Genomic DNA, 26,891 nt, shown 5'->3' on the forward strand with positions numbered 1-26,891 from the left:
TTTTGGTTAAATTCACAAATTTGTTCAAAATGATCTTATAGATCATCAGGGGATCAAGCAGCATCATGTCAACCACATCAAAAGCCGACGACCTGCTGACAATTCAAAAATGTGTTTCTTAATTGGTTCATTTCACAATAACTTTATTTAGTGCTAAAGTCACATATTTTTTAAGGTCTTCATCCTGTCAGAAGTTTATACTTTTCCATGCCAAATGAGGAAAAAAAGCACATTCATGGGTAAAAATGGCCTAATTAAAGGTCAGAAGAAAATTTAATGGAGGACTTGTGGACCAGACAGTCTGTTAAATCTGACAAAAAATTAGCTGTTTTGTAAAGAGCAATATGGAAAATCGATTTAGGGAAGTAAAAAAAGGAATATTATTAATAAAAGTTTGTTTTTTCTGCTAAAAAGTGAAAAGCATCCCTCTTACACATACGATTGGACTGAGTACAGCCGCTTCAGCAGCTGAGCTGGAGCAGTCTCAGTGTGGCTTTCTGAGTGGCTGCGAAAGGCAAGGCTCTAAAGAGGGTTAAAGGATAGACGGGGCTCCTAGTTTCTCACTAGGGACTTCATTTATGATGGCTTTCAACCCACATAATCCCATTAGCTGACCCCAGTTAGTCCTGTGGAAGCAGGCAGCTTTGCAGAGGTAAGCAGAACGTTTCTTCACATTTCTGGTGCTGCGTTTACTGAAGCGTGCATCACATCTAAAACAGCTGCAAATTAGGTGCTGTACGAATTGACACATCTGTTTGCATTTTCTAATGAATTGACAAATGACACCATATGTCTTCAGCACCTCTGTGCAACAATCTTGCAGCCATTTTTTAGACATTCATTCTGCAAAGCAAGGCTGGTCAGTGGAGCCCTGGCAGGCAACACATGGAACTCATCCATCTTCACCATGAAAAACGCTCGCCACCTTCGCTGTAAACGCATCTAAAGGAGCGTCTGATTTATTTGGGGAGTTTGAGGGATGGCACAAACAAGTCTGACTGGCAGCTGTTTGATTTTTAGGAGTTGTTTGGGGGGATGGAGAAATGTGGAAGGTTTGCTGATCTGTTTGTGAAAATAGACAAGTAACCTGGTAAAATTTTGTCCTTTCAGTTTTGACGAGTATATTGATCTTTTCCCATCTATCAAACTTATAATCAAAATACTAAAAATGAGATAAGGCTGCAGCCAGCAAAGTCCAGTCTGAGGCAGACAGAGACTCGCTTTCTGATCACTTTGCATCCATTTCTTTGACATTCAAAAGCTTTTTGATATCACTCCTGAGAATAGTTTTGAGTTACTATGGTAACTGCGGGGGAACCTTTCTACCCATCACAGCTGAATTGAAGATGAAGATTTTAAGTCTATCAGACATTTAGGGGCTTATTTTGTGCACCAACATGAAGAAAATCCTAGTAACATATTTATGTTCACCATTTGCATCATTTTCACAAATGTAAAACACACACACTTTTCTGGGGGTTAAGCTTGTGTAAATTATGACTTTTAAGCTCATATTATACTCTATTTGAACATTGAAATTCATATTCATATATTTTTTTTTTATACAATTAATTATATATTTAATTTCATCATCTTTTTTAGCAACTTTGTGAGTACATAGCAAATATAATGTCACCTTAAGTTGGCCACATTTGTTTATACTGTCTTTGTCCTGAATGGAGAAAAATCATAATTTTTAGTAAACTTTGGCAGGAAGGGGTTAAACAACATATGTTCACTCGCTGGTTAAAATGTTGAATATTGTGAATGACCTCTTAACAAATTTGTCTTGGTGGATTTTTTTTCAACATTTAAAATTTAACATTGAACACTGGTGGAGGAAGATGCAGTTTTGGCTTTGCTCTCCAAACTTAGATACAGACCGCTCTGCAAAACCTTCGCAGAGACAGATCACATGGACATGCAATGCCTCCTGCTCTGCTTGCTCTCTTTGCCATTGAGGCTCTATGCAGGAATAACACATTGGGGAGATATCCACAATGGGAGGCCAAAGATCGGAGTCTTATTACTGCTCAAAGCTAACTGGACCTACAGGCTATTTCAGAACCTGGTTGCTGCAAAACAGACAGTCTGTAACATTCCCTTTGGTTCTATAGATTTGGATCCAGGAGAGCCATGTTTTATTTAATCCCTTGAATTTGCATTGTGAGTTGGTTTGAACACATTTCAATCAAAAGCTTTATTCGTATTCCTTATGTTTGCAGATTTAAATGTTTGACCACGATTTGAGCTTGAATCGCACTTTAATTAGTCTTCCTAGCACAAAGCCAATTAAACTGAGAAAAATCAAAGGTTAGCTGTAAACTCCATAAGATCTAAATAACTTAAAACAACTCTTACAGTTTTGTACAGGTTATTATTTTAGGAGTTTGAGCACAGTTTTGCGAGCAGGCTAATTTGCCCCTGTTAGATAATTATTTCAGTATTTTTTAGTTAGTTTTTTCCTGAATAATGAAGATGTTCTGCTTTTCTATAGTGGATTTTATTCTAACTGTCAAGCCTTAATTAATTAACTGGATATCTCTGTTAAAAAAATGAGCAGGAGCTGAAAAGGATGCCCTTCATTTTAAGATTGGTTGTGATGCTGTGTTTGTTGTTTACTAAAGATAAAATAAAGCTGTGTGAAACATAATGAAAAGCATTTCGTGAAAACTTCTCATTGTAAGTTTGAGCAGTGATGTCATTTGTTCAATTTTGACACACTGAGAGGTTGGCAAACAGAAAACTACATCCTTTTTTTGTTGTTTTCTTTACATGATCTTGATGATACTGTGCTGTGAGATGTAGTGTGGGTGTGAAGGTCACATGGAGCAGCTTGGTCATCAGAGGACAATGGAGCAGCTGGGAGGAACGGATTGCAGCAGGACTGATGGAGATGGATAGAGAAGCGGTTGCCCTCTGCTATCACCCGGCAAGGTTAACAGCAGCAATGCAGGACCATATGTTCACCCTTGGGTTAGGCTTTTACCAAGCGGCTCCCGTTCCGGATTTTACGTATTGATTTTGCTTCTTATCTCGTTATTGCTCAGATAGTGCTCAAGATGGCTGAATGAATAAAGTCCATAACGAGATAAAGTAAAAGTGACATGCATTGTTGTCAGATTTAAAATGCCAGAAGCACAATTTATCAAGAGATCTCAGCATCTAAAGTGTTATTGTGAGCATCTACTCAGAGATTACAGGGGATCGACTGACTGTAATATTTCCATCAGTTCAATTGAAGCAGTTTCTTAACTCTTAGCAGATTTGCTATATGTAAGCTACATTGATTTAATGTGTCCCTTAAACCAACTTCATATTTTTTTTTGTTTTTTAAAGCATGTATTTTCTTATTGATGGTATAAAATAAACATTTTTCGCAATTATGGTTTGTTTCGGACCAAGTCAAACCATTCCTCTGATTTTTATATTGCTGTATGGAAGGAGTCACACAGCACTATCCCTACCCTCACTCACTCCGCCTCTCACTTGGTTACAAAAAATGCAAATTTAGCTGTTAGCAAAATCAATTTGTTTGGAAAAAACAAAACAAAAAACAACAAAAAGATTCATGGTGTAAAAACTATAGGGGTTTCATCATTTCTATAACAGCTGTATTAAACTCACATTTAGAAAATGTACAACCCTCATGTTGGTCCGCACAACAGAGTTTATAGCACTGTTGCCCTGCAACAAGAAAGTTAAGGGATCAAATTCTTTCTGCTTTGAGTTTGAACGTCCTCCCTGTGAATGTTTGGTTTACTTTTTGACTACTCCAAAATTCTCCTACAGCACAAAAACCTGAGCCTTATATTTAATCATCTCCCACTACAAAAATATGCTTCTACAGGTATATGAATGAGGTTACAGACTGTATATATGCAGAAAGTATGACTATTTTTCATGGTTATAATCATGTTTATTGCTCATGTTAATAGTTAATTTAACAGTTCTTACTCTCCATGATTAAATTTTTTCTACTGCTCTCCAAGGTTGTGACCTGGGCTTATTTCTCTTTAATAAAATGCCTGTAAATGTTCTTTATTGAGAGGATTTCATTCTGGCTGTATGAGAAGCTTTGCTCTGTGCCTCCTCTCCCTAACCTCTTTTAGTGCAATACAAATAACCCCTAATCAGCAGTTAGTGGTTAGCTAATCTAAACTTTGCAGCTACCAACACACTGCATAGCCAAAACAAGCTACTTTAACTATTAATGTCTTCTTGCTGTTTGACTCAATAAAGAGTGAAAAAGCAGGTTAATAAAAAAACTTCTACTGTGACCATGATTCTTACTGTAGGTTCTGTGTTTGGATCCTTACCAGTTTCTTTATTTATTTTACTTTTAAGCTGCTTTGCCATTTGGGACCTTCTAAATTAGTCCAATACTTTGTTTTACTTTCAGTTTGTAGTCTTACATTAGTATTTGTTCTTAGCTACCTGTTTTACTCCTACTGTACACACTACACCAATCATTGATCAGTAGAGGAAGGTGTCAGCTAGTTCTGTAAGGAAAAAACAAAAGGTAAAAAACTTTTTTAATTACCAGTTATGCTTAGAATTCCCTGTGATGCTGATGATACTCAGCTATATCTGTCAATAAATCCAGATGAAACTAACCCATTACTGTACATAAATTACAGGCATGTCTTGAAGGCATAAAAACTTGGATGACTCCTAACTTTCTTAACGCATCTGAATGCAGACAAAACAGAAGTTATTGTCTTTGGACCAGAGTCTTTGAGAAAGAAACTGATAAGTCAGTCACTTCAGTTGGCTGGGATTAAACTGATCTGAGATGATAACGTTAAAACAACCTTGGTTTTATTTTTGATCAGGAATTTTCTTTTTAATCCCAAGATAAAAGGTTTCAAGAATTTTTTTTTTCTCTTTTCTTTTCTTCAGAATATTGCAGAAATTAGAAATATCCTGCCCAGGGGTGATGCTGAGAAACTAGTTGACGCATTTGTTACTTCAAGGCTGGAATATTGTAATTCATTACTATTTCTGATAAACCCAGAATATAATTTAAAATCCTCTTTCTCCCTTGTAAAGCCTTAAATAGCCAAACTCTGTGGAGCAATGCGCTCTAAATCTGTAGTTTTACTACTGGTTTCTAGAATTTTTAAAAGTAGAATGAGAGGTAGATCTTTTAGTTATCAAGCTCCTCTCCTGTTTTAGTCCGTGTGGCAGACACCCTGTCTACTACTGTCTACTTTTAAGGCTAGGCTTAAAACTTTCCTTTTTTATAAAGTTTAGTTAGAGTGGTTCAGGTTATGCTGAGCTATCTCTATAGTTATGCTGCTATAGGCTTAGACTGCTGGAGTACATAGGGACCCCTTTTTCCCCTTCTGCTTGATTCTATCTCTAAGCTCTAATTCTGTAGTATTTGTTAGTTCAACCCCTAACGTTGTGTTCTTTCACCTTTCCTAATAGTAGTTTTATCTGGTCCAGTTTAGCTCAGACGCCATTATGGAGGAAAACACCAGCTCGTGTTATAAAAAAAAAATTCATTGCAGTATACTTCTAACTACTGTCCTCCTGGGTCTATGTCCTCTGCTACTTTTCATGTCTAAAGGTATCTTGTTTATGAATGTTTAAATGTTTTCTAACCATCATGCCTCTTTTGAAGAGGCCATTTTTTTTAGTCATCATAAACCAGAACTCTTGACCTTATCCATTTATTTTTATTTTAAAAACAGACTGTTTCAACTCTTTCAAACTGATTTAATGTGGGAATCTGGAGGAATTTTTTTAATAAAAAGGTTGATCTAAAATAAACGTAATACTTTTTCATTAATAGGATATAAAAAAGCTGTTATTTAAAGAGAGCAACTGTCTAAACTAACCTGTGCTCCATCACTCTCCGTATGGGTAAATATATGAATAAATATAATCATTAAATGTCATAGACAACATCTTTCTAGTTGTTATGATCGATATGTTTATAATTTTAGCTGCATTTTATGTTTTCGCTAAAATAAAAAAAGCTAACGTCAAAAATTTCTCTTTTCATTTCTTCTACATGACATTAATACAATGCAATTTGAAAATGGGAAACGTGTCTCGCGACTATGGTTAAGTCGTTGAAGTCATTTTGGGGGAACCAGGTTCTAATCCAGGTTGCCTAAATCAGGACATCTGGTCTAAAGATTTTTCCAGAAATGGTTATCTGGTGTTTTGGGTTTATTCTGAGGGGAGACATTATGCAAACTAAACTGCTGCCTGGAAGAATCCACGGCACTGCAACTAAATTACTCATAATGGGCAGAAAACCTGCTGTCTCACTGGGATCCTTTCCAGAACCACCTTACTACCAATCACTGCACATGCAGACACACTGTTTCCTGTTCTGGTAAGTCCAGACTATAAACACCGTTTATAGGAGCAGATCCTTATCAACGGAGGAGATGATGAAAAAAACTATTCCTGGCTTCACTGAAGAGTAAAGTGGGTCTCTGTTGGCGTCGGTAAACAGATTCTCCCTGGCGTCAGCACTTCTTCCCGGTGCAAAAACCCTGCGTCTAGGCAACAATGACTTAGTTACAGTTGCGATGGAGACACATCCTCGTCAGCAGGGCCAGCTTCTCGGGTCAAAGGAGTGGGGGTGATGGTAAGATTTAGTGATATGTGACAGAAAAGAGCCAATTACAAATCAGATTTGTTAAAATAAATACATTAGAGAGACATTTTAAACATGAAAACACAAAGAAAGGAGATATATGAGATATAGGGAGTAACATCATGAAACACAGCGGCTGGCAGTGCCTCCTTTGAGGGCCTGATGTCAAACAGTGTGACTTCTCACAGCTACATCAGAGAGGTTCCCGTTGCTCCCTTTTGGTTTGCCTCAGTTGATATTCAGAGCTGAAGGTTCAAAGGAACCAAAGATGAAGTTTCCACACTGACTGAAGCAACCAGCCGATGCAACACTTTGTGTATTACTGGTGTTCCTTCTGTGCCTTACTGTCCTGGACATCCAGCATTTAGAGATAGACGAGTTGTGGACTACAGTCTAGACAGGGCTTGGCTGGCCCAGGCAGGGCGGAGGCAGCACAGCCAGCCACACACACACAAACACACACCGTCTTTAACACGTTACTACCGTCTGTTACACTGAGGGGAAGCCAAAAACGCAAATACTGCGAGTGTAGAAGGTAGAAAGAATTAGATACATGGAATGTGGAAGCTATTCTGATGGAGAAACAAGGAACTTTAAAAAGGTGAAAAATAACAAGGAAAAACAGAAAAACATTTTTTTTAATAAACTGATCCAGCTTTTGGTTAAAAGTAAAGGGTGGCATCCTTAGCATAAAATGTAATGTTCTCAGCATAGTTATTTCTAAGAGGAAGCCATGATAAAATGTGTAGCATTATACAGCAAGGGCTCAGGAGCTGGACTCATGTCAAAAGAAGAACAGAAGAATTCAACTTTATTGTCATTACACTGTCACAAGTACAATCAAAGAAATTCACTCTCTGCATTTAACCCTTTCTTTTGGGAAATGGTGGGCTACCATTGTGCGGCACCTAGGGAGCAGTGTGGGGTTAAGGGTCTTGCTCAGGGACCCATAGTGGCAGTCCTTGGTAGTGGGGCTTGAACTCGGAACCTCTGGGATCCAACCACTAGGCCACCACTCCCAAAGAAAATAAATAAATCATTGGGCAAGTTGCAGAAGAACAAAAGCACTGCTCAAGGACCCTCGGTTTTAGATAAAAAGTGGCCCTGCATGTATGCCAGGAAGCATCAGATTTCTTAAAGATGATAAAAAGATCTGTGGCATTAGCAGCACAGCTTAGGGACGCCACATTTACAACACGTAAGCATCGCTACTACAGAAAAAAAAAAAAAAAAACATTTCACTGGACTTTGTTTGCAGAGATGAGGAGGCAGAGATGGGTTCTAGCAGATTTAATCAAAGTCCCAAAGCCAAATATTGAAAACCAAATGTCCAGGAGACCTCATGGAAAACACACATGGGAGCAAAGAAACAATGCAAAAAAGGAACAAGGAACCAGCAATGAGCAACTGCAGAAGTGGTGTATATATGGGGAACAGGACAAAGAATGGGCTAATCAGCAGATATAGAGCATGTGTGGATAGAAGTGACTAGAAGGGAACTTAAAAAATAAATAGAAAACAACTACAATTACACAAATAGAACAAAAAACAGTTACCAAGTAAACAGAATGACATATGTTAAAAATGTAAATTAAAAAAGTCCACAAAGGGCAGGATCATGACAGATGCTAAATAAAAAGGCCCAACCATTAGTCTCCACTCAAATTTATCCAAAGGTGTTGTTTTTGGGCTAAGTTCATTTTTTTTAAATATTTAGATATCATATCATTTCATTTTATTTAAGCTTTTTATTTTCTTTGTGTCACTGTGTGTTTAAATGTGTGTCCCAAAAAGGTTTTGCTACTTTTACCTATTGTGCAAGCAACTTTTATAGATCAGCAAAAACTACCTTTTTTTGGGGTTAAAAATGTAAAACAGGTGGTTGAGTGATAAATGAAATTCAATTTAGTTCATTCCTATAGCACTAATTCACAAATCATGTTATTTCAAGGTACTTTACAGAGAAAAGATGAAGGAAAGCGGAGATACAACATCTTCAGTCTATTTCATCACCTGCAGGGAGAAATGTAAAAAGAACAGCACCACCAATGGATAAAGTATAACAGATACATTAAAGTAGCACCTTGATACCATCACTGAAGTATACTTTGTATAATTTATAATTATACTCCTACAGCAAACCATCCTTAAGACCTTCAGGAACATTAATCTGGAGCAGATGACTTTTTTTAAACACGATACGTGTACTGATAATTTCGATATATATTTCTAACCGCTCCCTCATATGTGCTTCTAAGTTTTGGGGCCGAGTCTATAGACCAAAATTTTTTTCTTCCTCCATTCACATGGTGAAAATGACACAAACACAACAAATAATACACAAGTATTATTTTAAATAAAGAAATTGTTTGTTTTTTTTAACCAATCAAAGGTAACATTAACAATGGATAGCAGATGGAGGGAGTGATCTGAAGGTACGGCTGCTGAATGCACTAATGCTTTACTAAGCAGTCATTGAAAAAACAGAAAGGCAAGCACCTAACTCCGTTAACCTTTAGCCTAATAGCTTTATCTCTCAGCTTTGAGAGAACATCCAGGATAAACGGAGGTTAGAGGTTCGCCACAAGGTTGGTTTTCCTGATGTCACAGACAAAAGGCGCCCAGTGATCCCAGTACAGGCGGCCCAGCATTCGTCACATGCAAACAGTCACATGTCAGGATGGGAGGAACGCTGCATCTGCTGCATCATAAATCAATAAAGCACCTATATAGATCCTACATTTGACCCTGAGTCTGATACACATCACACCTGTCTCACTCTGAAACGTCTTAGTCACAACAAACATTACTAAAGCTCCTCCCCTCCTTGTGGATATAAAACAATCCTCAATTAAATCCAGGACGGTCACTTTAATGTGAGCACATACTGGAAACCGGGAGAAAATTTAACTGGAATAAATCAACCATCTGGCTCCTCAGTTGTGCCGTTGTGCCGTCTGTCTCTCTGCAGCCTTTCTTCTCCTAAAAACTGGTTTTGTCCAGAAGCTTTTAATCTGTCGGAACATTTAAAACATATTACTGGCTTTCGCTCCCTTTCTTTTTTTTTGTAAACAAAGACAATCCCACACTGCATTCTTCTTAGTTATCCTTGAAAAAAAGTCTTGTTTTTAATCTAATTCATTTCTCTTTGCATGAAGAGGGAGACGGTTAGGAAAGGACGATAGCTAATTATTTTCAGTCCTTCAAACAGGAGCCAAATTCTGGTCCAAAAACCAAATATATACAGTAACCAATTAAATACGAACAGAGCTCCACATTTTAATAAGATGCTGCAAACAGCTTGTTCCGTGTTTTTAACTCACTTAATTACTTTTTTTTACTTCGACATGAAGTTTTATGTCTCAAAAAAGGAGAAAAACTTCCTAACAATAAAATTATAACAAAAATTCTTGATCTATAGTGCAGAACAAATGTCTTTATGTTCCTTGATTATGTTAATATGCAGTCACATTGCAAACAAATGCACCTTCAGTCCATTTCATAGGAATGACCAACACAAAGCAAAACAGAACTGTAAACTGTGAGGAAACACAGATGGTTTAAAATGCTCCATGAAGATTCTGCGTTTTGACCCCCATCATCCACTAGAACACAAACTGTTATCAGAACTCTGAGTTAAAGAGCTGACAATATTTACATAAGTTGCAGAGGAGATGGGAAAACAAAACCAACATGTCGGGAAAACACTCGAAGGATGTGGTTTTCCAAACTGGCCTTTGCATGCAGGAAGAATTACTAACACAGAGGAACAAGGAAAAGCAAAAACATTGTTTGAGGAGTTTTTGAGAAACCTAACATAACATTGAATTTCAAACAACAGACTCAGATAAAACCTGGTTCCTCCGGACAGAACACCCAGACCAAAGCTGAGTGGACTTAAATGTTTATCTGCAGTCCAGTAAGGACTGTTTGGACTCCTGAATTGGAAAAATTAAAGAACTACATGAACGCATGGCTCAGCACAGGAAAGCCAGCAGCTCTAGGCAGGAATCTGCTGTATAGTTGGTCTTTAAAAACAAAAGACGCACCTTTGAGGACAAAAATGTCCTAATTTTGGACAGATAGCACAGATGGTTCGAAAGAGGGCTGAAGGAAACCATCTTTGTTAAAAAAGAAGCCCCACCACTGAACATAGGGGGATGATTGTTATTTCAGCTTCCAAGGATCTACAGTTTAGTCATGTGTGTGGAAATACGCATCGTGGTTCAAATCACCAAACATAAAGCCCAGGAGAGCAACAGCTGAGTCTTTGAATTTGCACAGGACTTGAGATGTGCTTAGGAGGACGGAACTCCGTGGTGATTAAAAACATCCAACTACAGGTTGCTCAAGGGAATAACACTCTAAAGCAGTGATTGAAATCCAGTGCAAACCATCCTTCCTAAGAAGTCACAGCAAAACATCTGTCTCATATTTAATCCTATTGTAAATCCAGCTGTTCTGAGGAAGTTTTAAAGGTTTGTTGAAGAATATAAGTGAATACACAAAACAGCAAAGGGATGAGCTCATGAAGAATATTAAAGCTTTATTAAACAAGCATTTCACAAGCAACCTCCCCTAAAGTCATGACAAAACCATCTAAATTGGCTAGGAAGACATCCATCCAGGTAACCATGGAGGATCTCCACAAAACTACAGCTAAGTTAAGAAAATTGGCTGAGATGACAACTATTTCTTTAATTCTGCTCTGCAGTTTATAGAAAAATAGCTAAAGGTTACTGACTTTTAACAATAGAATACCCAGTTAGGAATCTGCTATAGTCCACAACAAACAAGAAAAAGGGTGCTCTGGTTACATTGAGACCAAAACTTAAAGGGGATTGCCATTTTTTTTTTACATTGGGCCCTTGCTTTTTCGTTATTACATCATGTTGTGCTCACCCATATGAGTTTTGTGTCATTTGGAGCCGTTCTGAAGATATTCCGTAACTTCCTCCTATGGGCAACGACTTGAAGGCACAAACTAAACTGTTCATAATTTATCATTTATGGTACGCCAGCATTCATAACATGTAGGCGAATCACTTTCCCCGAGACATCCGCGGGTATGTTTTTTATATTTATATCTTTTAAAAATAAAGCGGCGCGTGAATGACGTCATCCGCGCATGCGGACTGGAGTCGTAACAGGAAGCCCGGGCCACAGGCGGCTACTCTCTACCCCTTCTATTCATTCTAGCTAATCTGAATCGTTCAATTCCATTTCCAGAGCGAGATCATCTGTGGTAGTAGCACTAGACATCTTCCAGGCATGCAATTAAAACTAGCAGCAGTTAAGCGGACAGGATGAATGAATGGTAGCCGGCGGGCATGGATGACGTCATACACGTGCCGCTTTGTTTTTAAAACATATAAATATATAAAATATATAAGCGGATGTCTGGGGGACAGTGATTCACCTACATGTTATGAATGCTGGCGTACTATAAAGAATAAATTATGAACAGTTTAGTTTGTGCCTTCAAGTCGTTGCCCATAGGAAGACGTTACTTGGATATAGCCTAATGGAAAATCTTCAGAACGGCTCCAAATGACACAAAACTCATATGGATGAGTAGAACATGATATAATAACGTAAAATCAAGGGCCCAATGTAAAAAAACGACGTTCCCCTTTAACTTTGTAAATGGCAAGCAAAAGTCTACATGTGGCGGAAAGCTAACCCTAACTGCACAGTGTTCACCGCAATGGGAGGCTGGCAGTGCCATGATGTGGGGAAGTTGTTGACAGTTTAGGGAAGATGGAGGGGATTGAATGAAGGGCTATTCTGGAGGACAACCAGCCCTGACTGAGGCTGAGGTGGTGGCTTACCCTACATCAATAAAAAGATTCAGTCCAGAGCTACAATGGAGATGTTCCTATCAAAACATACAATGTCTAGAAAGATCAAGTTAATGTATAAATCTAAAACTAACTAAGAACCTAATCAACTGTCTGTTACCTCCGGTCAATAAGATGAAATCCCAATTTAGTTCATAGAAGTTTGTAAGTCATTAAACGGTTCAAGGAGTAGGAATAATATGGTTCAGGAATGTTATGAGTAAAATAGCTGGAAACAGGAAGCTGTGAAGTCTGAAACATGCCACAGTGAGCTGATTCTGGGTCCCATGGAGTTTAATGCAAACCTCACCTAAGGCAGCCGGACGTGTTCTTGAAGACGGTAGTCCACTCTGCATCACGTGGCTTCGAGTCCTCGTTGGGTTCATGCTCCCAACCAGAGTGGGGGATGATGACCTCGTTGGTCATGGTCTGCAGCCCATGGTTGATGATCACCATTTTCAGGGGCTCATAGGATGACAGATTCCACAGAGTACCTGAGGGGGAGCCAGAGGGGAACAATAGTAGAGACAAATCAGAGGAGTGCAGGTACTGAACAACAAAGAGCTCTTTTAGAATAAGAATTATCAGAGAGGACACAGATATTCATTCAAAATTTAACAAGATCTGGAAGTAAGGGTGGATGAAGCAACATTTCAAGCATTAAAAGAATAAAAAAGTAGAGAGATGTAAGAAACAAGAAAGATGCTGCAAAAAGACTAGAGAGAAAGGAGGAGTGTGGGAAATTGTATACAGAGAATGAAAATGATGCAACGTAGTGAAAGCTTTCTAACAGAGAAAGACACCCGCTGAGCGGACTCTACAAATAAAATCAAGAACATATTAAAATATGGTTTCGAACCACCAAAAAATAGGGCAGACCATCATAATGTGGAAAACAAAAATCACAAATTTAACCTAAAATTACAATGAGAGACCTTGATGTTAGCTGTTTTTTACTTTCAGAACTCATACATGTTAGCCAGCATTACTACCACAGGAGCTATTGTACCATTTGTTTTGTAGATGCTGTTTCACTAGATTGCTTCCTCACTATGAAAATCAGTCACCTTCCAAACAACCCCTATGGAGCAGCAGAGGCCGCTCAGCTAATCACAGAAAAATAACCTTCAGCTTATTCTGAAAAAACAAAAACAAAACAAAACATCACAAAGGAAGAGAAAGAAACCCACAGAGATTTACAGGAAAGTAGATGGAGTTGGTGTGTGCTGAGCAATCTTTACTAGAGAAGCAGGAAGCTGAGAGAGGGGGGATGATGTGGAAGCAGATTCCTGCAGGTCACAGAAATAAAGCAGCCTTTTTCCCCCCAAAGGGTTCTAACACACACTGAAGCCATGGGACCTCCATTTTGAAATACAATTACAAACAAAGAATAACGTATGGTTCATTTTTTTAAATGGTAAACAAAGCATCTAAGTCAGGGTAACCAGAGTTCTTTGGTGTTGAGGAAAAAAAAATATTTGTAAGGGGATCGGTGGCCTAGTGGTTAGGGCATAGAGCTTGGAATCCTAAGGTTCTGAGTTTGAGCCCCACTCCCACAGACTGCCACTTTGGGCCCTGAGCAAGACCCTTAACCCCCACACTGTTCCCTTTAAATGTAGAGAGTTCATTTTGTTGCTCTGTACTTGTGACAGTGTAGTGACATTAAAAAAAAAGCTGGAAAAAACAAAGGTTTGTAATGTGGAGTGAAGTTTTTATGCTATTTTTAGCATTAGTGAGGTATTTGAAGATCAAGTCAGAACAGAGATGTAAGCATTCTTAACCCTTTAAAGCCCGATCCAAGAATAAAACAAAACAGAAAATTACTTTTTTTTGGTTTAAAGTCCTTAGTTGACCTTTTAACAAAATATGTAAAAAGAAAAAACAGAAATACATTTTTGATATTAATAATTTATTACTATGCGATAAGTCAAGATTATTTTTTGTGTAGTCTTCTGCCCTCTGTTATCAAGTATATCTGATTGTGTACAATAGGATTTTGAGCAAAGTTTTTACCATTTAATTATGCAAAAGGTGTCAGACGCAAAACATTTCAGAAACCGTGTGTATCAAATATGATACATTTGGCATTACAGGGTTAAAAGGAAACAGTATTTTATAACACATACATTTAAATATTGCCAGACAGTGAGAGAGAGCAGGATTTGCAGCTGGTAACAGAAAGGCTCAAGTTCTACAGCCCATTTTATTTATTTGAGCTTTTAACTTATGTTTCATTGACTATCATTATGCCAAACCTTTAGCAAGAAAATGCTGGAAACTGGCCACACAGCTCTATTGTGAACATCTCTATCAATAACTGAATCAAAGTTGTTTCTTCTGCAAACTTTAGACATTTTTTCACCTACAGCAACCTATTATACAAACGGGTTTTAATTAAAGCAGATTTCTTCTTACTGCTAATATTCTTCTACTGTATGTCCTTTGAGTTTAGGTAAGCATTTGGTTTCTACACATTCGGAAACCTATACTGTGTCAGACATTGACTTACAGTAAACCACATTGTTTGCATGAAAAAAACACAGTGCATTCCTGTCTGCTTCTCTCACATCACAGGTTTGCCGCCAGGCCTCTTGCCTCAGAGAAACAACAGCTGGTTTCCTAGTAAAAAGGCTGAACATGGATCCTCATGCATGAACACACGCTGTTATGCTCCATGCATGTAGAAATGCAGCGTTAAAACAGGTAGAGCACATTCACAGACACCCGCAGTGCATGATTCCATTAATCAGCGGGTCATTTGCAGAGCGCTGAAGCTGCCGTACATCCTGGCCACACTCTTTAAAACAGTTCCTGTACATTTTCCAGACGTTCGAGCTCAGACAAGCACACGGAAATAAGAAAGCTGGACCTAAAATAACTTCATTTCTCTCACTTTGGTCATGAAGGACTTCATAATTTATCTAAATAGAACTCTGCATAACAAAAAAAACGCCAATCTAACCTGTACTGTAACTGAGTACCTCTCAATGTACTGAACTTTCATGAACTGATCCACCCTTTTCTAAGGATACTTCTCTATATCTCAGTGCTTGTTGATGAAACGTTGTATTTGTATTAAATAAATAAATAAACAAATATAAAAACGGCATCTATTGCCTGGCAGTCTACATCCAGGGGTAAATATTCCCAAAGCACAACAACCAAAGCTGAAGTAATTTCACCGCTCAAGAACTGTTGGCTTTGTTCACAGTAGATTTCATACCTCTATAATTCAATATTGATCTTTTTTTTTTTTTTACAGCACTTTCCTGGTAGGTTTAATTTTAACATACAGATGTGCTTCCATCAGCGTAATTAAAGCTTCAAATGAAGAAAACACCAGCAATGTGTTCCTTTGTTGGATTTAATGGAACTTGTTCTACATCCTGAATCTATGCATTTGTTTTAATTGTATTTAATAAAAACACAACAAATAAAACGCTTTGTAGAAAATGAAGTTTTATGATAGATCCGGTTATTACTCATATTTTCTGAAGGAGCAACTCTTATTCAATTGTTTCTTGTATTGTTTCTACAAAACAAATACATTTGTTAGTCCCTGAGGTTTTACTTCAGTAATACTTCTACACAGATGCAATCAGAAATACTGTTGCTAGACATTAAGTACCACTGGGCTACTGGGTCCCAATTTCCCAACCTTGATTTTGTTTTTTATTGTTTCATAAAGCCTTTCTGGTGGTATTTAATTGTCAAAGTAATAAGTTTTATAAGCTTCATGTTTTATGTCCTCTTTTCCTGCCAATTGCAAGCGGTTCAAACCAAAGTTTTAAGAAAATATTTTTCCACATAAAGAAATCAAGTCATAAAAAAGTTTGTCATGATTGTATGGATTGTGAGGAATTTGTTTTATTCAGCTCTAAAGACGAGGACCTGAAGTGGATTTAGCAGCACAGCAAACATATGTATGTATCACGGTCGACGCTCCTTCTGAATAGTTCATGATCTTCTTTACATTTAAGAAATCAACTGACAATATGGAAAGAAAATTGAATGTTGTATTTGTCATCCAAGGGGTCAGAGACATGCCAATCTTAACACAACGTGGCTCAAACCATCAGACCTACTTTTAATTTTGGGCATAGTGTCAACATCTGATTAAATCTTCATCAGCGTAGACAGAGAATTTGCATAGAGTCGCATGAGATTGAGAAACTTCAACTTGATGTTTCACAGTAAATCATTTCTAACATATATAATGTTTATTAAATACCATACCAGAGAAACAGGTGGCAAATATATCTATAAAGCAAATCTGTGTGTAAATAACGTTTCTGTTCTCCCAGCAACTTTTGGTCGTGACTGCAGTCCACTACATATTTTAGTTGTCCTTTGTAACACTGCGGTCTGATGTTCTTGATTCCAAATGGTATTGTGCAATATTAAACTCCTGCACCATACCTAGGCACGCTGAACTGCTTACTTTGCAGCAGCATACACGGCTGAGTAAGCAGCAGTCAAGAAAATGCCTTTAAAGCGCCAGACAGTTTCAGTTTAGCTTCTAATTTCAACTTAAACATTCCAGATGGAGGTTTAAAGCTGTGAGACCAAAGCTTTAATACAATAGACTGCTGTGTGTGCATCGCTGCTACTCATCAATGACATAAACACGATCTTGGATGATATTTGAGGCTATACAGATCAGCCAGCTTTCTTTATGAGCTAACTTCAGCTTTTACTTTGAAGTAACCTGCACTATTTTTAAGTTAGTGATGAAAAGCAGAAAAAGAAATCCTCTCTGCCGGCATTAACTCTTAAAGGATTGAAAGCTAAAACAATGCATGAGAGTGTTTAATCAATAATAACTCAGTTGAAGAGATATTATTATCTCCTTATAGTAAAGGAAATCATCGAGGGCAGATCGTTTTCTTTCCTGTACGATGTATCAAAATCCTTCATAAGAGTGTTAAATATTTGGGTATAATCAAAACCTAATGTGAAATGGGGTCATATACTTGCTGTTGTTAAATGTAAACAACTAATCCCCCAACCCAACACACACACACACACACACACACATCTCCCCTGTATATTCAAGGTTTGTAGAGGTTAGGCTAAACATGATGGATTCCTTTACGCAGATGATTTATTGCTTTTTTACTTCCAATCCCCACATTCTCCACTGCTGTATTGTCTGTGCCATTGCTATTTTAAAACGCCTGTTAAATTTTTACAAGGGCACGGCAGGAAAATCCTGGAACATGTAAGGCAGTAAACTGGCTCTAAGACGCCGTAATAGGTCAGTTAATATTGGCATTTTAGATTAAATCAGAGCCATGTATTCTTCCTAACTTTAAGTATTTAATGTGGAATTGGTGGGACTGTAGAGATTTAAGGACTTCTAATGTCTAATACAACATTTATTTATTAGAATGTAATATTTATTAGTATTTATTTAAATATAAATGCTGATTAATAAATGAATATATTTAGGATATTTTTCTGACATGTAATCTTTAGGTTCAAAAACTAACAACTCTGCTTGAGATGACATTAGTTGTGAATTGGTGCTATATAAATAAACTGAATTAAAATTAACCAGGTGATTAGCCCCAATTCAGTGTTCTGGAGATTGAAATACAAATAGTTGGAACTAATTACTGTACAGATTTTTACTTTATTATCTACCTGGATTATCCACCTCTAAAACTGATAATTTTTCTAAAACTTTATAATTATCCTTACCAGCTATTTATCTATTATCTGATTAATTAGGCCTTTAAGAAGAAAACAGGAGGAAATAGTGCAACATAATTCTGCCAGACAAAGTGATAGTAAACAGATCAAACAAGTGAAACAGAATTAATACAATAACCATGAAAAGCAAACAATGCCAAGGGTCTTAAGCTCTTAAAAAAGTTTACAGATTTGAAAAGCAGATTAGTTTTAACAGTGAAATGTGTTCTGAGGAGAACAGATAAAAAAAGGGGAAATATTCAGGTGTCCTGATGCAACTTCGTCATGTCCAATATTGTATCAATACTGGAGCTTTCTAAGTACAGTATATCAGCATAAATCATATATACTTTTACTACTTATTTGTAGGTCTGAATATTAGAAAAGGTTTGATCAATGGTATTTCTCACACAGAGAACAATAATAAACAACAACCAAACTGCAAAAACAATCTAGAAACAAAAAAAAATCTTAAATAAAGTGTATTTACCACTAATTTGAGTAGTTAAATAAGATGGTTTGCCAATGGAACGAGCATTTTTACTTTTATAATATGCACTTGAAATAAGACAATGCAATAGTTTATTTCTTATTTTAAATGAAAATTATCTTTTGGTAAAGTGTCTCAATTACCTCCTCAATAGAATACAAAATGCACTTATTTTAAGAAAAAATTACTTATTTAAATTTACATTTTTTGCCGTTTCTATCAGCAAACTAATATTAATAGAATTTTGGCTCAGTTATAACTTAGTTATAATCAACAATCATGTAACATGGGCTGGTGAGCAGTGGTGCACTGGTCAGAGCAGAACACTGAAGAGGGACATAGGTACCCAGTTTAAACCTCAAATGTTCCTCACAGTTTACCACTGTGAGGAACATCCTTAGCCCAATATTGCCTTGAATATTATTCGAAGATCCAATATGACTCCAATATGAATTCAATAAATTGATCTACAGTAACTCTAGATTCCTGTGAATCCCCTCCAAGAGCCTCCTATCCAAACATTAAGGAAAAAAGAAATTCCTGTTCCTTTCAAACACAGAGACGCAGCATGAAGGTATCAATCAATCAATCAATGAATCTATGATTGTGCTTAGACAGTAGAGAATAAGACTAGCATTTCTTTCACTAGTATCAGTCTTAATAAGAACGTTTACTCCGCAGCCACAGCTGAACGTCTCAGCAGCTTTAGCGAACAACAACGCCATCGTTCATGATGTGTTCACCGCGATGTTCCAGTCTGATTCTCTAGGAACCAACTAGCTCAGCTGCATCATGGCCTTTTTTACCTCTGCACATATGCACAATGACCCACCTCCTTTGTCATGTAAATACACATAAAGGGACTTCATTTACTAACAATAAATAATACAACAGCAGGACACATTCATTTTTCAGATAAACTTTGTGTGCACCCAGAGTGAGTTACTGGTGAATAGAGTGACCATATTTTGATTTCCAAAAGGAGGACGCTTTGGCCAGCCTAGAGACGGATTCAGACAGGCTTCTCAGAGGTTAGTGAACATGCTTTATTATACCTAAATGGTGAATTAAAATACATAAATAAAACCAAATAATGCTCTAAATATCACCTCATCTGTATTAGAAAATACAGCTTCAACAAATTACTTCGTTGCAGCATCCTCTATTTTCCCAGATCTAACAAAGTACTCAGTCAACTTTGCAGAATTCCTCTCACCGCGCACAACTTTTTTATGGTTCTCAGTGTCCATGTGACCTATGAGATCTCCTGCAACTTTATTAGACACTAAAAGATGCGTGCCAGCTTTGCACATGGTGCACACAACTTTTTTTTGCAGTTCATCTGTGAAGCTGCACTTCGTTTCAGCATTTTGTGAGCAATGCTGGTTGCTCTGCTGCCTGGATGTGTGTGTATGGGTGGTCTGCTAGACCCTCCCAGAAGACAGTCCCTCAAGAATTACGTTGGGGAACAAAGTACTGTAGCATTCTGTGCAAAGCACCAGTCAATTTAAGCGTATGATTATAGTCCCAAATAAAACTGTGAAAACCGACTATTTCGTTAATTTATAATCTCCCTCCAGACGCTCCGGACAGAATGTAAAAAGTGGACATGTCCAGGCAAAAGAGGACGTTTGGTCACCCTACTGGTGTATATATTCACCTTTAAGGGACGGCCTCATACAGAAGACAAATTTTGTTCTCATGAAAATACCAATAAAGTTGATTATCCATACCCAAACCCTCTTTCACCTTGAAAATAGCAAGTTAATGGATGTTTTTCAAACAAGGATAGACCCGCTTTTCATTGGTAGAAAAAGCTGAGTCTAACCCCTCCCTGAAAAGCTGCGTAGCATCTGTCCCCTTTGATGATGTCACCAGTGCGACAGAAATAAGGAAAGTGAACAACGGAGAGCAACATGTAAGGGCGCCAATTGTTTTGCACTTTTGTCCCTCTGAATCCCTCTCACAGCACTACGCCACATTTATCGAATGCAAACAGAGTTGTTTTGGCATGTTAGATCAGAGGCGACTAGTGCGGTGTGTTGACGTCCGTACAGTACATTGAGCTCAATGGTGTCATGTGAATTAGAGCAGGCATCCCCAACCTCGGTCCTCGAGGCCCGCTGTCCTGCAGGTTTTAAAGGTTTCCCTGCTTTAGCACAGCTGATTATAATGATTGCAGTAGACCAAAAGCCTGTTAATCAGCTTTCAATGAAAATCAGCTGTGCTGGAGCAAGGAAACCTCTAAAACCTGGCTCTGGTGTTCCCACAGCATGCCGATCAGAGCCGATAGCGATTTTAACGCGGATCGCTTGCCGAGTCATTTAGCCCGCGTAGGCACGCGTCAGCGAGCTCCTCCCACTCCTACCAAAAAAATCTTTTTGGCCAGTGGGAAAGGGGTACAAGTTACCACTAGAAAGCAATGAAGCTGTATGTATCTGCTTCTCTGATAGTATTTTGTATTAGATTTTTTATTTTTAAGAATATTATACTGACATAATTCAGACTAAAACTTTAACAGGCAGCATAAAAACCAAGCTATGAGTGTAATAACACTCAAACATTGATATGAGCAGTGGCACAGTAACAGGCAGCAGAACAATCACACCTGCTGCAGGCCTGACAGCTTGATTATGTGCCTTATTAGCATCGGTTTGTGACAAGCAGCATTCAGAGCTCAGTCAAAACAGAGCTACTGGAATCAACAGGATCTCTACAAGGTCACAAACTGAGTGGAAACTTTCCAGCTCAGATTTTTAGGGGCAGCAATATGATACATATCTTCAACAATAAATCGAGGCTTACCAAGAAAATAATGATCAATTAAGTGCAAGATTGTTTAACAGTATGATGGTTTTCTTGATTATAGACGCAACATGGCTATTTTAGAGAATTTTTATATTTAACTGCTATTTAAAAGCACAGGTCTGGAAACACAATCTATAGAAACAAAATAAGCTGAGCAGTGAAAAGGTACCGGGACCTTTTACTGCCTCAAGATGATGCATATAGTAACACAGCCTTGATGATTCCTTCCACCCTGGTCAGCCCAGAGTCACCTCCAATGTTCCAGCAGCAATACTGCTCCGTCCTCTGGAATCAGTCACCTCTACACTGATCACATAAGCCAAAGGGGAGGGAAAGACTTGTCTTTGCTGTGGCGGCGATCCATCAAGTCTGACAGGCATAGAGCCCGCTGACAGACCGTTATTCAGGATGACAGAACGCAGTGGAAGTGACGATCTCCATCCAACGTGCTGTCGCTGTTTCAGGCCAGTGATTCTGGATGGGGTTTAAGTCAGCTTGCTGTCCTCTGTCAGACTGTGAGAGACGGACGCCGGAGGGGACTGCTGCTTGTCTTCAAGGCAGAGCTGACTTCAGGCAGCATGACTCCCTAAGCACCTGGCATGAGCACACAGCTGTTTAAAGGGACGTTTACATCTCTGCCTAATCCTGAGACTACAATAGATCACAAAATAGGGAAATTAGAATGTTTAGGACCTTGAATTATAATGCAGGTCCGGAATTTATCCCAAATAAAAATAACGGCTGATTACTGGTAAATTTGGATTTATGTACGGAGAACACTTAAAAAAAAAAGGTTGAAAAGAATAAGGGTTAATAATGAGAGGGAAATCTGCATATTTAGAAAGGGAGATTCAGGAATTTGATAAATTTCTGAAAAATACCAAGGATGAAAAAAAAATTTGGGGAATATGTTGCCTATCCAGAAAAAATGGGGAAAGATGGCCTTCCAAAAACAAACTAAAAACCAACATAGTTAACCCTTACATTTCTTTATACGTTAAATTACATAATTTATTTGCATCAATTTTGATACATGAGGCATTTCTCTATAATCTTCTATATATTATTTGTTCACTATATGTGTCTGATTGTGTAAATCAGGGTGTTCAAGGACAAAAATATCCCACGGATGATGCAGAGCTGCCAAAAAACTAATTTATCAAATATATACCTGGCTTTAAAGGGCCAAGAGTCAAAGGGAAAGTACTTCACATCTAATGTTTCAATGTGGAGAGTTATATTTTTTATGCCAATATTTTTAGCATAAAGAAAAAAGAAAAAAAAGAAAAAATTCAATATTTCCCAATTTATTGTTATTCTTCCCCTGATCCTGAAACCTAGCAAGCTGGATTGACAATGTGCAGCTCTCTGCTTTAGTTTTACGCATTATTATTCTGGGACTGTAAATCTGATCAGAAAAAGGAGGGCAGAAACTTTCGACTGATTAGCCGCCTATAAAATTAGTTTTTCAAAATAAAGGTAAAATAAAAAACGGCAGAAGCCATGAGAAACCACAACAACATTGTCCTCTAATCTGTCGCTGTTCCTGTTTCAAATTCAAAATCTAACAAAACAGACGTGATAGCAGCTACATGCACGTCTTCCTGTGCTGCCATGGTTACTTTTGGTCCTGCAGCCTTTGCTTTGCTCATCTAAGCTATATGTCCCGCCTTACATTATAGTACTGCAATGTGATTGGCTGAAACATTTTTGGTTGCTCTTGAACAGAATAAGGTGGATTCTTATGTGTTCATAAAGACACAAATACCTCGAGAATTCAGTTTTTTTTTTTTCATCTATAAAGGACGCACCTTAATGTTTCTGCTGGTTAGCTCATGTTTGTCTGTTTTATTTTTAGTTTGGTTTTAGGATAATCTCACAGTGCAAAAGAGAGAACTAGAACTGCTAATTGGTTAAACTTTTAAAGCTGATACTTGATAGATATGTTTTAAATCTGATGTTGCACAGAAGCAAAAATGCATATTTTAGGAAAATAAAATATAAAAAATGAATCAGTACTGAACTTTTCTAAGTTTGCTTTCTTTATTTTTTTTCCCCACATAAAGTCAGGATCTGTGAAATGGCCCCATTTATAAGACTTCACAAGCAACTTCAATAACTAAGTCAACCCACTTTCAGGGTCTAGAAGTGTCATCCCTTTCTGAATTATTGATTCTGTTTATCTGTTGAGGAACTTTCTGAGGGGTAGAAAGCCAGAACGTTCACACAGTTTTCCTATTAAAACTTAATGAATGAAGCCAAAGTTTGGCTCAAAGCATGAACATGGTTATCTTGTCTGGTTTTCAGTTAAAAGGCCAAAATTCATCACAGAGAGTCTGCCTGTCTTTCACGTACCACCCTGCTTTTTGTCTCTGACTGGAAGCCTGGAAGGACGGTAGTGGACTGGGAACGGGACTAGAGCTGAGGCGGTGGCTAATTAAATTTTCCAGGCACCACTGGCAGACATGTTGCTCTTCAAGCAGAGCTATTAACTTAGTTCTGCCCATTACCGTTCTCCTACTCTCCCTCTGCTGTTCAACCTTTCTGCGATCCATCACAATCGCCACAGCAAAGAAGATGGGGTGAGGGGTTAGACAGAATGCATAAAAAGCCAAACAAGGATGGGGACCTACAGTATACGTGGACTCACTCTATCGATTGTGCACGTAAAAGAGAAAAAAATGAGGATCTATACATGTGTATGGCAGTATGCTGTAAGGAGAGGTGAACTAGTAGAAATAAAGCTTTATAAAATGAAAGGAAGGCTTTAGCAGCGCATATATGCAGAAAGTGAACTCAACAAGATGAAACTTTACCTAAATGGTATCTCTAAAATAATGATCATCTGTTCCCAGTTTGGGGTCTTCATTTAAACCAGTTGGTCTGCTGACTGTGATGTTGACGAAACAAGCAACGCACAATATTCTGTTTAAATGAGCAGAACTCAGTTCCCATCAGAAACCAGGTCGTCTGCGTGTATCGCAGTGAATGCAGATATGCCCCTGCCGCTGCACCTCTCCAAAATTGTAGGTGACCTCAGACAGTGCTGCAGACAGAAGGCTTCTGATTGGTCAAATCTACATCCGCTCTACACTATGCATATTTCCTGTTTGGTACCTTATTGGTTTGTTTTGTTTGTATGACCGCCATTGCTGTCATACAAAGATGGACCAGCTAGAGCGAGGTGCGTGAGAACGCTGGGACAGTTTTTCCATCTGGATCCCTGCTCTTTTTCTCCCTCATGTCCCTCCATTGTCGCACAAACTTACCCCCACTTCCTCACCGCTTCAGCTGTATCTAGACCCACTGCTAGTTTGTGATTGTCCCTCTTGTGTTATAGCGTGTAAGCGCAGACCACGCTTCAAAATTGGGCAAAAACAAAAAAATATCTACGACAAGCTCACTGGGACACTCTGCTGCGGGGAGAATAACCAGCCCTCGAGAAAGTCTTCTTCAAGGAAGCTTTGGCTATTCAATTAATAATTAATTAATGAAAAAAATCTACAGATTTATCAATCTCCAAAATAATCGTTAATTGCAGCCTTAAGCTAAAACTAATTCTTGAGTCAACCATCAAAAACTCTATTGAAGCATTGTTTCTTCATTGGAATTGCTATTAAGGATACGAATGTTTTTTTTTTTTTACTAGTAGCAATGTCTTCAGTAGTATAAGTTGCTAACATAATTTTGACCAGTCAAAACTAGATAGCAGACATCTAAAAAAATCATTCCGATTAGTCAAACCTGCAGCTACAGATATCTGTAACTCAGTTTTGACGAGTAAAATATGAATTTATAGGTAGAATTAGGTTGTATACCACCAATTGATGTCCAGTCTAGCTATTAAATGTTAAAACAGCTTGCCAGCTAGGTTAACTTCATGAAAATCAGTTCATATAACCAAGGTTATTGATTCAGTACAATAAACAAGTACTTTTTTAGGTAAACAAAACATGAAACTGATATTTTTTAAGGCAACTATTTTCAAATATTATTTTAAGTAACGTTTTTCTCTGTCTTTCCCTCCTACAGTGACGTGGAGGACAACAGAGGGACTGCACAGACTGCTGCTTCAGGACGGGGTGTAACAGCTGGAGAAAAAAAGTAAAAGTGGGTCACTGTATTCCTGGCAGTTGTTAGGCAAAAACTCTTTTTCGGTTTACATGTCCCCTTTCATCGTCCAATAGCCCCTCTGTTTCCGTTTTACCTCCTTGTCCTTGTTAGCATAGGTTGGCGGGTTGATTTTATTCTGAAATTTCATCTGGACGTTTTTCTGGCGCCTGGCTTTTTCTGTTCGGTTTGTAAAATTCAGGAGACCAAAATCCTTGTAGAAAGACTTTAAGGTAGATTTCAATGAGTTGGGCTCCTTCACAGCACCTGCACCGCTGTCAGTATAATTTTTGTGTCTTTAATCATGTTTAGTAGCATCTTTATTTGTGTGACTATAATAACCAAAAACAGAGAGTCAGTTCCTTCTCAGCTGTAACTTTAAATGATTTAAATAAGTCCTATGTGATGGCAAATCCAAAACTTTGACCATCTTGTCCTTAAACAAATTGGTTGCCCATTTGTCTTGAAACAAAGTTTTATTTTTTTCCTCAAAAATCCATGTATTTTCAGTGCAACAATCGAATCGCCATGATGGATGTGATTTACACCCCTAGTATCTATCTCTGTGAGTATTTTTCATCTGAGGACATGTTATACTGTGGATAGAGAGACTCTCATTCCAGCTTCAGCCAGCATCTTCACATGGCGCTCTGATATTGTTCTGGGGCTAAATCACAACTTTCACACCAAATCACCTCTGGGTAACGGAGCCCACTAGCTTCCTAAACGCCATGATGACTGCTTGACATTTAAATAAATGATATGAGTGGCGCCTCCAGGCAGTTCCCATGGAGGAACTGGATCTGTGGATAAACACAATTCTCTCTCTGACACTTTCTGCGTCTTAATAACAGAGGCAGGGTAATTAGGGTGTTTGCTTTTAACACGTTTACAGCTGTTTCTACATTTTACTCAAATTTTCTGAATGAAGCAATAAGAAGCTTACAGCAGCTGGACATCGTCCTTAAAGCTTTCCCAGATTCATGCAATGATCCTGGTGTATTTAAAGTTCTCACTAGCTACGTTTACATGTGCAAAATTTCCCCGATCCGATCCAAACCTTGGTTGATCGGAAATTCAAAATCTCCGTTTACATGGACACTAAATGAAATGATCCGATCATGACGTGTGTATACATGTACCAAGCGTTGGATCAGATTAAATCTTTTAAGCATGCGCAGAACTTCCTGCCAAACTTGGCAGTTCTGTCTGCGTCTGGTTTTTGGGAGGCCTGACAAACGATGCGCTCGGAGCGAGCGGAAAGAAAAAAGGAGAGAGGAGGAAAAAAGCGCTTGGCAGCGAAATGTCCGAGAGAAAATGTAGAGAATGA

At 38.1% G+C, this 26,891-nt stretch overlaps 1 protein-coding gene across 8 annotated transcripts in view; it reads right to left on the reverse strand.

The window, feature by feature from the left end:
* arvcfb (ARVCF delta catenin family member b) overlaps positions 1–26,891 on the reverse strand; it is a 386,639-nt gene that overhangs the window by 75,278 nt on the left and 284,470 nt on the right. For all 8 annotated transcript variants that reach the window (XM_038273622.1, XM_038273620.1, XM_038273621.1 and 5 more), the window contains one exon: positions 12,770–12,953. In XM_038273622.1, coding sequence (XP_038129550.1) covers positions 12,770–12,953 — 184 coding nt within the window. The remainder of the gene's footprint in view (positions 1–12,769; positions 12,954–26,891) is intronic.

This window comes from Cyprinodon tularosa, unplaced genomic scaffold (assembly GCF_016077235.1).
Source record: "Cyprinodon tularosa strain WSP-4 unplaced genomic scaffold, ASM1607723v1 ctg88, whole genome shotgun sequence".
In the NCBI taxonomy this organism is placed as follows: Eukaryota; Metazoa; Chordata; class Actinopteri; order Cyprinodontiformes; family Cyprinodontidae; genus Cyprinodon; species Cyprinodon tularosa.